The 14,877-nt window shown below is 43.7% G+C and overlaps 1 protein-coding gene across 1 annotated transcript in view; it reads left to right on the plus strand.

Annotated features, from left to right (window-relative positions):
* CENPE (centromere protein E) overlaps positions 1 to 10,809 on the plus strand; it is a 77,599-nt gene extending 66,790 nt beyond the window's left edge. Inside the window, exons 41-45 of the mRNA XM_015405765.1 lie at positions 363 to 475; positions 1,963 to 2,060; positions 3,135 to 3,294; positions 5,478 to 5,710; positions 10,663 to 10,809. Of these exons, the coding sequence (XP_015261251.1) occupies positions 363 to 475; positions 1,963 to 2,060; positions 3,135 to 3,294; positions 5,478 to 5,710; positions 10,663 to 10,775 (717 nt within the window). The 3' untranslated portion in view covers positions 10,776 to 10,809. The remainder of the gene's footprint in view (positions 1 to 362; positions 476 to 1,962; positions 2,061 to 3,134; positions 3,295 to 5,477; positions 5,711 to 10,662) is intronic.
* Positions 10,810 to 14,877: the final 4,068 nt, after the last annotated feature.

Raw genomic sequence — 14,877 nt, forward strand, 5'->3', positions numbered from 1 at the left:
TGACCCTCATTCCTGTGACTGTGGTTTAATTTTGTGTGTATGTATTTTAATGTTGTTAATTGTTTTTATACTATATGTTTTTAAAGGCTTGTTTCAATGGACTGTTTGCTGCTTTGGGTAACCTACGCTCTGTGAAAGGCAGATAAAAAATGTTTTGGATGTAGAGGCTTTTTAGTGTTTATTTACTGAAACAAGAAGAGCCTTACGCCACAGGCCTGGTAATGTTTTCCTGCCTGGTACTTTAAAAATCCAAGCCTTTTAAAACTGCCTAACTGTTACCTTGGGGAGGAATCTACACAGAGGAATAAACAGCAGGATTTTCCTCCCATGTGTCTTCTTTTCTCCTCTTTGCCCCTGTTTAGGCCCAGCTCAGCAAAGGTGCTGAGCTGTATAAGGAAGAAATTGAGGACCTCAAAATGCAGCTTGCTAAAGCTGATATGGCACTAATGAAACAGTCCAAATGGTTTGACCGGGAGTAAGTTCAACTTTCCTTGCTGATAGCTTTTTCAAAACTTTGCTAGCTGAGATTCCAACAGTAGGTTTGGTAAAATATAACTTTGGAACATCTGGAATAGGATGGTTCCCAGGTGGTTTTGCCAGCTCCCGTCCTGCAGTGAGTGTCTTGTATAGCACATGGTGGAAGCTTTCACCTGTCCCCTTTTGCATTTGACCAATTACTTGCTTTTTCTTCCCTTGTATCTCAAACCATGGATGGAGAAAGCTTAACCATGCTTCGGTACCTTTGAGTCTTTGCATCCCTCTCAGAGAAGAACCAAGTACCTCAATTTTGAGAGACTTGTGTTAACACTAGAGTCGTCCTGTTGGTTTAGTTGACTTAGCAACCAGAAGAGGCACAGTGTACATATTTATATACAGCTTAAATGTTTAAACTGAATCCAGCTTAACCGGGACTAAGTAAACAGGGGACCAGGGTAGGGCAGGGCCTTCCTGTGTCATAGATGCTTGGAGGGATGTGTCAAGCAGCTGCCTCCTCTAGCTGCAGCTGAAAAATAAAGGCCTTATTTCTATGACCTTTGCAGTACAATTCTAAGTCCTTTGAAACCAGAAGGCTTAGGAGAATGCATCTCTGCTTAGATTCTGGGTTTAATAATAATCAGGTAGATTCTGGGTTTAATGATTAATGCTGCTACTGTTAAGCTTTTTAAATTGGGTATGATATGCCTTTTTAGACTCAGGTGGAAATAACTCTTGAGTACTTAGAAAAAAGCAACTATTTGGAGTACTCTGTGCAGTTCTGGCCACTGTGTCTAAAAACAACAACACTGCAGAGCTGGGGAAAAAAATACAGACGAGGGTAGCCAAGATGATTATGGGGCTGGAACACCTTTCCTATGAGTAAAAACTGAAGAGTCTGGGGCTTTTCAGTTTAGGAAAGATAACGAGGGGGAACATAAATAGAGCTTTATAAAATTATACGTGGGGTAGAGAAAGTGGATAGAGAGAACTTTTCTCCCTCTCCCATTATGCTAGCACTCAGGGGCAGCCAGTGAAGTGGATGGATAATAGATTCAGGGTGAGCAAAAGGAAAGACTACTTCACTCAACAAGTAGTTGTGGAATTCACTGCTAGTGGATGTGGTGATGGCCCTGAGCATGGATAGCTTTTTCAAGGAGGTCACACAGATTCCTGGAGGACAGGTCCATCAATGGTGACTGAAGGGGGGGGGGGGACCTCCATATTCAGAGGCAGAAAGCCTTTTTATACAAGGAGGCAACATCAAAGGATTTTCATGTATTTTATTAATATTATAAGAAAGGCGGCTAATAAATATTTTTAATATTTTTTTAAAAAAGAAACGTGTTGGCCCCTGTGTGAAACAAGTAGTTGTACTGGATACACCACTGGTATGATCCAGCCGGGCTGCTCTTATATTCCTTTGAAACTTTTTAAAAGTATTGAACGAGGACGGTAAGTCACACTAAGACTGGTATTTCTCCCTAGAATGACAAACGCAAAAGCTCTTGCAGAACACAAAGAGGAACAGCTAAGAAAACTAAGGGAAGACCTACGCAGAGCACAACTCGAGCAGGATGCAACAAGTGAGTACCAAGTAAACATCTGCTAGGCATATCAAATTGCACAAAGTGGATTTCTACAAAGAATAAGATATTACTTTCAAGTGGGCAACTAAAAGAAGAGAGCTTACTGGAAAGTAGAGACTTTCCTCTCAATTAATGTTCAAAGAATAACCCAGATTCTTGAACAAATCCCTGCATCTGTCCTTTTGGCCCCATAAAACCATCTGATGAAATCCCCATCTGAAATTGAGAAGCTTTTTCATGATTTGTTTTGTGCTGTACAGCCTGGTACTTCTGATGGCATCAAAACTGAGCTGTGGTTTTTACAGAAGCCTTTTTTTAAAGTTTGAAAGTTAGAATTCTGTGATTAAAATTCCAGCTCTGAAATCTTGAACAAGCACACTTGTGACTTAGTTTTAAAAGTGAAGCTGAGTCACAGCGGTGTACTTCAAGAACAGCTGGTGGTCTTCAGCATTTGGGAATAGACCTGTTCTCAATCTACTATGTCAGTTATGCAGGCTGGAAGGTTGAAATATTTCCTCACTTGCTCCAACATTCCTTTTCCTTATCTATGAAAATGTTTATATTCCACCTGTCAGACTCCTGCAGTAATCAGTTCCCAACAGCTTTCATTCAAATAATTAAAGTTTATTGAGACATTGAGAGTATGCAGATATCTTAACCATTTCTTGTAGGTCAAGCTGGCTTACAATAATACTTAAAAACATGTTTGGTTTAAAAAAAAATCAAAAATAAAATAACAAACCCCAAATCTCACCCCCTAGCCCTTGAAAGATGCCTGCCAATTCAAACCCCCTCAAAAGTCCTGGTAAACTGGCAGACCTTGCAGTGCCTCCTGAAGATCTCCAAGGAGGGGACCCCCTCACCTCTTCAGGGAGCTCATTCCACTGAGCTGGAGCCACAGTGGGAAAAGCCCAGGCTCTGGTCTATGCCAGACAGGCCACCCTGCCTGATGACCGTAGTTGACTCCCAGGGACACATGGAAGGAGACGGTCATCTGGATGTTGCTCATCAGAGGCGGCTGCTCTGCTGTGGTGGATTTTATGCTTCCGTTTCTCATGAATTATTTTCCAGTCATGCCCAGCCAAGACATTCCTCAGCCACCCCTGTCGATAACTTGCGGCGGCGGAAGTGGAATTGTACAAAATACCCAGATGCTCGTGCTGAAATCTGAGCATGTGAAACTAGAGAGGGAAGTCATCAGACTCAAGAAAGAACACGAACTGGTGCTGAAGTGAGTCTTAAGAATGATCTAGAACCTTTGTTTTCATTTATCATTGCCTGCCTCTTTGAAGCTTAGGTTTTGTTGCTTTTTTTTAAAAAAAGAACTAATTCTCTGTCGTGGTTTCTTTACCAAGAAGAACTGGGTTTTTGCAAGCGCATATGACTGGTATCATTGAAGTTTAATAAAGTATTTGTTTGGCTGCTTCCCTTAGACTACAGAAAGAATGGGCGGTCAGACCCTGGCAGGCGACATCATGGCCTGGCTCCAACAGATTTGTTCCACTATTGGGGGTGTCTTCCTCTGGCATGAGGAAGTGATACAAAAGCCTAGCAAAAGAGGCTCTTTACACAGGAGGAAGACACTGCTGTTATTGGAACAGATCCATTGGAGCCTGCCTTATGCTGGTTCACCTTTCCTGTAAGTTGGATGGGGTTGATTGTTTGCCGGAGTTTTTTTTTGGGGGGGGGGCGGTAATTGTTTGGTGTGGTGGTTAAGTGTGCGGACTCTAATCTGGGAGAACCGGGTTTGATTCCCCACTCCTCCACTTGCACCTGCTGATGTGACCTTGGGTCAGTCACAAGCTCTGGCACAGCTGTCCTTGAAAAAGAGCAGTGTCTGTTAAGAGCTCTCTCAGCCCCACCCACCTCACAGGGTGTCTGTTGTGGGGAGGGGAAGGGAAAGGAGTTTGTAAGCCGCTCTGAGACTCCAAGTGAAGGGCGGGGTATAAATCCAATCTCCTCCTCCTCTTCCTCCTCTTCCTCTTCTTCTTCTTCTTCTTCTTCTTCTTTCCAACCTTGTTTTCCTTTTACATGTTTCTTCCATTCCTTATTCTTCCTGCTTGTTCTGTTGCTGCTATCCTTTTAAAGTGTTTTAACTATTTGTTATTACTGCTGATCATTTTTACTCCTCTTGCTCTGGCTTTTAGTTTAATGATGTAGTTTTATTAAACACTATTTTATTGCAAATGTTATTGTTGAAAGCTTCCCCTGGAGATTTTTATTGATTATGATATATTGACTAAATGAGATCAGCTAGTGGTGAAACATTTATCATAAATGTAGTAGAATTGTGACAAAAGATTGTAACCTTTTGGCTAAGTGGTCAAGCAATCAAGTTATAAGTAATTGTTATCTGTATTTATTCGCAGCCAAGAACAGAAGAGACTAAATCTTGGGTTTGGGAGAGGGGGTCGGACCCCAAAATATCCCAATTAACTAATACACGGAATTAAACCAACATATGCAAGTCACATTTCAAACGTAGCTGGCATTCTAGTACAAGGGGAGGGGTGACTTCAAAATTCTGCCTTCATCCAGCTCCAGTTGTGAATCCGCTCCCCGAGGAATGGTTTATACTGAGCTTTCCAAGACCATGAGCGGCTTTGGGAACGAATTTTTAGCTGAAATGTAGGATTAAAAATGGCCCAAGCTGTGTGTGTAGAACCCTTATTCTAGTCTCTGTTATCCAAGGACATCATGAAGGCAGGGCACCATTTGGCTTGCCTTCATGGAATATTTGGCCATGGCCAAATATCAAATATTGTTAATTCAGCCACTCATTCCACTGACTAGCTGACAGGCATCCCTACCCCCCAGCAGTTGCAGGTACATATTCATTGCAGAACGTTCTTCAGTTGTTGCCCTCAACTTCATCTAAAGGCTTCAAAGCTGAATATTAGAACAAAACGGACAGCTAACTTACACTCAAAGTTGGTCTTAACTTCTATTTTCCCATCCTTGTACATAACAAATACCTAAGTATTCAAACAGAGCAAGATTGCAATCATATACCCACTTAAGAATAATCCTCACTGAAGTTGCAAGATCGGACTTCCAAATAAATGTTTTTAGAATCAGGATCGCACTCCATGTGGAAGGGTGTGTTCTGGATGGTCATTTGTATTCCCCTGTAAAAAGTGGCACCCCCCCAGGCACATGGGAGACCAGGCTGAAACCAATTTTAAGTAGCAGTACAAATCCGACTAAGGATAACTGGCTGACAAGTGGGAAAATCTCATCCCAGTAGTGAACCATCTGAATATTCACATTAGCAGTATTGTCATTAGAGGTGTCTGCAATGGAACAGCTTCCTCTACCTAAGCACAAAACCTTTTTTCTCTTATTAAAAATAATAATCTTTGTAGAGTTCAGCTGAACACTGAATGCTTCCACACTTGTGTTTGTCTTTTTAAGAAGTGAACTCCATTTGAAAGAGGAAGTTAAGAAATGGAAAGAGCGAGTGCTGAAGATGAGAGAACAATCCAGAGTCATGAGTGAAGAAAAAAGGTTAAAATCTCCAAGGAAAACAGCACCTCCCTCATTAGCAGACCTGCCTCCTCCTCCTAAGGAATGCTCTTTACTACCGGCCCCGGCATTGGATCGTCCAACAACTTTCTTTGATAATTCACGCTTGGGGAGCTTTAACGGTAGGTAACTTAGGATGTACTTCGGGCCTACTTTGCTTCATCAAAGCCTTTCTTTGCATGTTGGCCATATTTAGATTTATCCCCTAATTACAGAAGGCATAAATGGCACTCTTTAAGACTCAACTGCATGAAGCTTATCAGGGTTGGCCCATATAAAACTTGTTTACGGGTTATTTGAATGCTCCATTTCCTTGTATGATGATCAGTTTCCCACATCAAGACTATAGCTCTGAAAGCTCCAATGCAACAAGACAGCAGTGGTACTTTTGTATTCCAGTGCTCAGTGAGTTTTTGGGCCCAACTGTTCTTTCCTGCCTCTTTTGTGTGTAGAATTACAGCCTTAATTGCCACACCAAAAGGTGAAAACTAAACAAAATTAATCGTTGAGTGCAAGGTTGGCTGAAGAATACTGACATGCAGCTTCTTGGAGCTCTCAGTTACAAGTACAGTCTGTTTCTAGTGCTCTAACTGCACCTGTTGATAATGATATGCAGTTAGGAGTTCATTCTTTAAAATAATCTTGTACAGGATTAGCCCACCCAGGCCAGTCCAGGAATGGAAGGGAACCCTGTACTTTTACAGTACATTAAACAACAAACCACGAGATGGTCTATACCCTCTCTGGATTCAGAACAATGTGCCACCAGAACCTCTTTTCACAAGTTCCTGCCTTTCCTAAGGGAGAGATTCCAAACCCTTAGCATCTGGGACAGAACACCTTAGCAACTCACTTCAGAGATGCACACTTTTAACCAAGGTAGCGTATGGGGTGAGCGTTTAGGCTACAAGATTTAGGCTTGGAATGCGAGTTACAACATGACCCATTAGAAATAAGAATAATTTTTTATTCAGTACAGAGCATAGCAACAGACTATAAAAGATTACAAAAATAACAAAGGCTAGGGCAATATGCCTTAACTACACATTAAAGATTCATAGTTACCAAGATCAGGATAGCATCCCAGAGTTCAAGATTGTCCATGGTAATAATACAGGTAGCACCAAGGGATTTTGAGTAGGAATCCCATCTCTGCACACCATGTGCTCCAAGTCACAAAGCAACTCTTTGTCTCTCAAGAGGCCGCATTTCAGGTGTCATAAAACAGACTCTGACAAGAGGAGGAAGGGAAGAGAGCAAGAGCTAAGAGCAAGAAGCTCATTCCCATAGGAATCAAAACAGTTATAGTCCAATTCCAGTCACAAATTAGATGTGGCTATTAGCCAATACGAGTGGGCATGGGTGTGCCCAATTGTTGGTTGTCATAGTTGCATGTGGGGATAGGCTAGAAGTTTGGAGACCACGCCTGCAAGCAATTGACCTAGTTTCCAGGTACTTCATGGCCTACGTGACTATTCTCATGTGGGCCAGAAAGTGTAGCCACGAGGTCTGGCTTTTGGCATGAAAGTGTGAAAGAATGTGGGTTTTTGGCATGGCTGTTGAGGCCATGTGGCCCGACCATTTGGCTTGCAACAGGAAACAAGACACAGCCTGTTATCAGAAAGACATCACAGGAGAAGGCATGTGGATATAGAAAGCAGGAAGCAATTTTTCTATACAAATCTACAAGGCCCTTTTGTTGTTGAAGCATTTTTAAAGCCTTGGGGAAGGGGTCATTGATCAGTGGTAAGAGTATCTGTTTGGCAAGCAGAAGGTCCCAGGTTCAATCCCTGGCATCTCTAGTTTAAAAGATCAGGGAGTAGATGAAAGATCTCGGCCTAAGACTCTAAAGAGCTGCTGGCAGGCTAAATAGACAGTACTGATCTTGATGGACAAAGGGTCCGATTCAGTATAAGGTAGCTTCATATATGTGTCAGATCCAGTCCTTGCTATCAGATTCTCCAGTGGTCCTAGGGGTGGGGCAGTCTTCACTTCTCGGATAGTAGCTCCTCCTCTCTGCTGGCAGGGTCATCATCTTTGCCATCCCAGAGGGGAGGGGCTTATCCCAGGACTCTCCAGTTTGTTTGGCCCTGCCTAGCAGCAGGACATCTTTGGCAGTTATCTTCAGATCATAGCAATCCCATTAACCATCTGATAAGGTTTTACTCCAAGAACTCTTGGCATCCTCTGCAAGGACCAATAAAGCATCCTCAACTGGGACTCCTAAACCTGACAGCCTGCAGGCTGAGGACAACTTGTAGAGATAGGATATTCAGTGGATGATTATTACCATGCTAGCCTCCAGCAAAGGCTCTACAGACAGGGTCTACAAGAACACCTGGCAGGTGTTTCAGGCCTGGGGCCTAAAACAAAGAATAGATCCTCTCTCTACATCAGTTAGAGAGGCACTCTCTTTCCTGCAGGAAGGGCTCGGCCACCAGTACACTCAAAAGACAGATGGCAGCTTTATTCAGCCATTAGAGGTACCAGGAAAGGGAAATCCTTGTCCCAACACCCTCACATTAGGAGATTCCTCAGGGGTACCTTCTCGTTAAATCTTCCCCAGGTTCACTGCTTCTCAACCTGGAGCCTGAACTTAGTACTCAAAGTGCTATTCGGGGCTCCCTGTGGACATTACCTCAGCCAGAAGGGTGTCTGAGCTGCAGGCTCTTTCCACAGATAAAGAACTTTGTATCCTCCACAATTGAGTAGTGCTGCAACTGGACCCAGCTTTTATACCCAAAGTGAATTCCACCTTTTATAGGGTGGAGGATGCAGTCTTGCATTCCTTTTGTCCCATTCCTAAGCAGTGCTAAGGAGAAGGAGTGGCATTGTCTACATGTAAGGAGGGCTCTGAGTTTCTTTCTTGATAGAACAAACCACTCCTTAGAATTGACTCCATTTTTGTCTTTTCAGGAAGTCTTCCTTGGGTATGTACGTCCACCTTGAGTAGATGGGTTATAGAGTGCATTATCCTGGCTTATTAGGCCACAGGTTTGGATCCGCCACAGGGCATCACTGCCCATTCCTTAAGAGGGGCGGCAACTTCAGCAACCTTTAGGTCTTTCCCTTCCTTGGAAATAGTATGTAAGGCAGCTACCTGGAGGTCTGTGCACTCGATCACCAGGCATTACAGGATAGACAAGGTAGCCTCCGCTCACACGGCCTTTGGAAGGTTGGTCCTACAGCACACCCTTCTGGCCTAGGAGCCAGGTTCTTCCCACCGTGAGGCACTCTGCTTTTTATGTCCCAGAAGTGAAGACTGCTCCACCCCTAGGACCACTGGAGAATGAAAGTTTTGTTTCAATTACTGTGAATCTTCCTTCTCAGTGGTCCAGGGGTGGGGCAGTCTTAGCCACCTGAGGGTTTTTTTTTCTGATATGGGCTCCTAGTGCTAAGAGTGTCTGCTGGTAGAATTTAGGTTCCTTTTGGCCACCGTCTCTTTCTATCTGGAGGGCCTGTAAGCAATGTTCCCTCTAAGCTGTGCAGTCTTGTGAGCAAAAATTCTACTTTGTGAGTTGCTGGCATTAAAGTTGTGAGCGAGCAATTTGGTTACTGCATAAATTAGTTTTCTCTGGAGCCATCCTCCCTGAGCTAGGACAAAAATGTGTGAGCCAGAGGCTAAAAAATTGTGAGCCAGCTCACACTAACTCAGCTTAGAGGGAACACTGCCTGTAAGCTACCCTGTTTCCCCGAAAATAAGACCTACTCCAAAAATAAGCCCTAGCAGGATTTCTATGCATTTGTGGTATAAGCCCTAGTGTGTCTTCTTGAGAAAAAATAAATATAAGACAGTGTCTTATTTTCGGGGAAACACGGTAGGGAGTGGTTGGGGCCATCTCCCCTAGCGTTCCTTAGAACTTGTGAAGTTGCTTTTTTGTGGTTCGTTCTAGTTGTTCCTTAGGTAAGTTTTCCTAATGATGTTTTTTCTGAGTTGCTGGTTGTTATGAAGAGGGAGAGTCATGGCTTGGAAACAAGACTGGAGAGTTCTGGGATAAGCCCCTCCCCTCTGGGATTGCAAAGATGACGATCCTGCCTGCAGAGGGGAGGAGCTACTATCCTAGAAGACTGCCCCACCCCTGGACCACTGAGAAGGAAGATTCATGGTTGGTGAAACAAATCTTCTGTTCATTGAGGGAGTGCTATTATTTAGCAAAATCATACCATCCTATCATAGTTATCTTTAGAGTACCTTCTGTCTTAGTTCAGTTTAGACACATGTGTGGTCTGCCCTGCCACTTAGGAGTGGGTAACCCTGAAAGCCCCCTCAGTGTGTCACTTGATAGCCCTCATCCCCCCCCCCAAATCCCCTAGGGGATCACCAGAAGCAGGGAAAACAGGCTCCTACAATGGATCCGGCCTCATTCTGATACCACCGTGAGGCCCAGGTGGTGCGAGAGGGCCTTCTACCTGCCTGCTGGTGCCTGCCCCCTCCCTCAGCCTTCACAACTGGCCTGATTGGTCTGATGCCAGGAAGGGGCTTGCTAGCATCCCTCCCGTGTTGCAGCCGCCTGGTCCCCAGCTGAGCCCAACGCTGCCGATGTAGCCAGCTAACAGACGCTTGGCTGCCATCTCCTTTCCATTCCCTCTGCCCCAGCAGCAGGCCCACAAACAGGACCCCTGGTAAGTCCTTGGTCCTGGCATTTAGTGGGAGTGTCATGATCAGAAGTTTCCAGATCCAGGGGTTTCTCTTAAACATACCTTGCAGCATATTTGCAGTCCTTATCTGCCAGCATTTGCACCATAAATCTCTTGATTGTTCCTGCCCAGCACAGCTCATAGGTTCCAAAATGTAGTTTGTCCTCGTCTTCACACAGTTGACAGTGCAATTGCACACTGTACTTGACAGGGCTTTTGTAACCTACTACACCGATAGTTAAATTCTTGCCTTTTTTTCTACTGACACAGTTTATAAATGTCAATCTCCATGCAAGGACTAATGATACAGTGCTGTATGCACATCTGCCACAACTTTTTTATCTTCTAACACTACCGGTAATTTCAGGGCATGTGTCGGATTGCAGATTTTTTAACAAATTTAAGTTAACTACTGCACGTTCTTTATCTCCAACAGATGAAAAGCCTGCAGGTGGCGCGTCTCCAGAAAAGGCACCTTCAGAGGACAGTCTTAAACACTGGATAGCAAAAACAAATAAAGAGGGTACCCCTCAGTGCAAGACACAATAACACATGTTGTATTTATCTGTGTGTCCACACATATTCCTCCTTTAAATTTTCACTTTTTTGTAATGTTTAAATAAAATGTCAATTTTTGCAAGATTTGGGTTGTTTATTTAATTAAAAATATTTATATCCTGCCTTTCCTTATGGTTCTACTGAGCTGGTCTTTCTCAAGCGTGTCTCTGAAACCTAGGATGACTCTTTTAAATTTTGTTTCTCTTGCAAGCGGCTGGCTGAGTTGTCATGTTTCCCCATAAAGAACTGTACACACTGGTAATGAAAGACATCCCTTGCCGTTTCCTTGCCCATTATTTGACTTTCAATGGGCACAGAATCAGACATTGGTTCCCGTTTATACAACAGCCCTGGCTATGGTTTTGTCAGTCCTCACCATCTCCAAAAATAGACTGCTATAGATGATATAGTAGTTGACCAGATAACTAGAGAAGCAGGGATATTATTATGCTCAGTGAATGGATATAATTGTGAACTAAGATTAAATTGGTGGGTAACCAGCCATCCTTCTTACATACCATTTACACAGCTTGAACCCTTCGAAATCCAGCAGCATTTTGGTCCACATAGTTGATGAGTGTCTTCTGCATTCCATCCTCTGTTTTGCCCTATAAATAATACAAGCAGAGGACCTGCAAGGACTTGCAGTGGATAGCTCATTTCCCCCTCCCGCACTATTTCCTCTTCTCTCTCCCTTCCCTGAAAGCCCCTACAGCCTCTCCCCTTTTCTGCTTCATTCTGTCCAACCTACCCTACCCTTAACCTTTTATCTGCCCCTGTCTTCACCTTCCCTTCCCCTACCTGGCAACCTCTACCTGGGAAAACTATATATATATCTTTATATCTTTCGATTTACTAATCGCTCAATCCTGCAGAGCTGCTGGCTCTGAGTGATTTACAGTTACACATATTCACACGGGACTAACAATGATTCATAGGGGTAAAGGAGGACAACATATAAATCTTAAGTCGCACACATTTGCAGCCAACGGAGATTTTGTTCAGCTGTAGGCTTAGACGTGTTCCAGACGGCATTTACTCGGCTTGGCTTGATGACGTCAGCTTTTTCCAGGACTGCTTCAAGTCGCAGCGCCGCACTGCCACCGCCTGGCCGGATCGGCCCATCACAGGCTTCTTGATGCCGAGGAGATCTTTCCAGGCTTATGAGCTGGACATTCCATTTCACCTGCTAACACCTCCCCCACGGGGGGGGGGGGTAGTGTTCCCACTCTCTCTAAGGAGTGGTACCCATTTTATCTACTCGCCGAAGCTTTCGAACTGCTGGGTGGATGGCGAGCTGGGGACAAGGCTGGTAGCTCACACCAGCACGGGCTAGAAATGACAGCAGTTCTGTTCAGTTCAGATGTTACTGTATTATTATTCCTTGTACTATTGCCCAGTTGTGTGGTGCTGGCTACTGGTCCAGGCCCACTTGCAAAGTAGGGAACCCATAAGGACTTGCAGGGAACACCTCACTTTCCTCTGTATCTCCCTGCACTATTTCCACATCCTTTCCCTGCTGCATCAGTCATCCACCTACCAACCTGCTTTTCATCTGTCCTCCCACTGGCTATATTGACTTCATTTTTACCCCACCTTATTCCATGGGGATCCAAAGCCACCTGTATCATTTTCTCCATTGTATCCTCATAATAACCCTGTGAAGTCTGAGAGCTTGTAACTGGCCCAAGGTCACCAAATGAGCTTCCAAGGCAGACTGGTAGCTCTGAACCTGGGTCTCCCAAATTCTAATCTGAAGTTGTAGCTACTGCACCACAGCTAGGGATGCCAGCCTCCAGGTGGGACCTGGGGATTTGCAGGAATTACAGCTCATTTCCAGACTACAGAGATCGGGGGACCTGGCAACCCTATACCACACTGAGTTTTGTGGGGTGGCTACTGTTGAACAGTAGCAAGTAACCAGACCTGGGTAAGTCATGCATGGTGGGTAGTTAGCAAGTCACCCTGTGGTTGCTATCAGGCCTGGCCCTCAGTCCTCCCCAAAGGCCAAATCAGACCTGGAAAGGGCCCTTCCCCCCTCCCCCTTCATATTACTGAAAGAAATGGAACCTGGACAGTTGGCAATACTGTTGTAATAGTGGCTGTTGAAGGCGTCTGTTTCTTAAAGCCACAGGTATTCCTTGTATTATTGGGGGGGTTAACCCCCACCCCCTATTAAAATTTCAGACATGGTTTCCACAGGTGGGCTGGACTTCCCTTCTAGGCAGTTAACAACTTCTTAAAAAATATTGAGAGAACTTTTTCTCGGGTTTTCAAAGAGGTGTCCAATTCTTAATATGGACTGGTTGAAGAAGAAAAATTGGATCTATACCCCTTCCCTTCCTCTCCCCATAACACCTACCTGTGAGATAGGTGGGGCTGAAAGAGCTTTGAGAGAACTGTGACTGACCCAAGGTTACCCAGCTGGCTGCGTGGAGGAGTGGGGAATCAAACCCAATTCTCCGGATTAGAGTCTGCTGCTCTACAGCATGCTGGCTCTTGAGCAACAGAACTGCCTAATTTATCTGCACCAATGCTCTCTCTAAGCTGTGGAGTCTTGTGAGCAAAAATTCTACTTTGTGAGCTACTGGCATTAAAGTTGTGAGCGAGCGGTTTGGCTACTGCATAAATAAGTTGGCGTTGGAGCCATCTTTCCTGAGCTCAGACAAAAATGTGTGAGCCAGTTTTAAAAAACTGAGCTAGCTCACACTAACTCAGCTTAGAGGGAACACCAATCTGCACATGTGCTTTCTTTAAAAAATGAAGGTGTATATGGTGTAGCAACTAGTGTTTTGAACTAGCCTCTGGAAGATCCAGGTTTGAATTCCCACTCTGCTCTGGAAGCTTCTGGGGTGATCTTGGGCCGGTCACACATTCACAGTGTAACCTACTTCAAGGGACTGTTGTGAGGCTATAACGGAGGAGAGGAGAACAATAAGAGGCTCTGGGCCACCATCGGAAAGGAAAGCGGGATAGAAACAAAGCACATACATTCACCTCTGCTTGGACAGCTATTCTTGGGTGCATCTTGTTCTGCCTAAGAAGAAGAAAAAGTCTGACTTCTAAGCACATATTGGTCAAGCAATTCTGGCCACAGGAGACTTTCATTCTAAACACAGAGAACACAGATGCCAGATTCCAATCCAAATATTGAAAACTATGCAAGATGCATTGCTGAATGTCCCTTCTTTTTTTCTTTTCACTCCTTTTATTATTTTGACAATAACACATAGAGACACAAGAGCATATACTATCACAATTCTACATAAATACAACAAAAGAGTGAGGCTAAGCTTGCTACTTCTACCTTATAATCTATATATAACCTTTATATATTTATTTTTATACTAGACTGCTAAATTTTTTCCATTATAGTTTTCGATAGCCAATATCAGACTAAACAGTTATTAATCTTGCCTCCTATATCTATCTTATCCTTTGTAATTTCCTCTGTCCTGGTTTTCTATCCAACTATAGAACTTTGACCACTTCTGTCTTTTCTTTTAGATAACAGGTGAGCTTATCAAATTCAGCCGCTTCCAATATTTTAGCAATAATGTCTGTTCTATCTGATTTTCCTCCAGTATCTTGTAAACAAGATTCTTGCTGAAATAATAATATACAATGCAAATCTTTTTGGTGTTCTTTTGGTAGAATACTTAACAAAAAAAGTTCTGGGAATTCCTAGGTTTATTTATTTATTTATTTTGATAATTTCCTGCACTCCTATCCAATAACTTTTAGTTCTGGGGCATTTCCACCACACATGGTAAAAAGTTCTTGTTTTTTACTGGCACTTCCAGCAGAGATTAGAGTAATTAGGAGCAATGTTCCCTCTAAGCTGTGGAGTCTTGTGAGCAAAAATTCTACTTTGTGAGCTACTGGCATTAAAGTTGTGAGCGAGCGATTTGGCTACTGCATAACTCAGTTTGCTCTGGAGCCATCCCTTCCTGAGCTGAGACGAAAATGTCTGAGCCAGAGGCTAAAAAACTGAGCTAGCTCACACTAACTCAGCTTAGAGGGAACACTGGTTAGGAGCTTCATAAACAGCCATCTGAAGAAACTATTTTTGATAGATGCAACAACGTAGTTT

Source organism: Gekko japonicus, unplaced genomic scaffold (assembly GCF_001447785.1).
Source record: "Gekko japonicus isolate JY-2015 unplaced genomic scaffold, Gekko_japonicus_V1.1 scaffold81, whole genome shotgun sequence".
NCBI classification, from domain to species: domain Eukaryota; kingdom Metazoa; phylum Chordata; class Lepidosauria; order Squamata; family Gekkonidae; genus Gekko; species Gekko japonicus.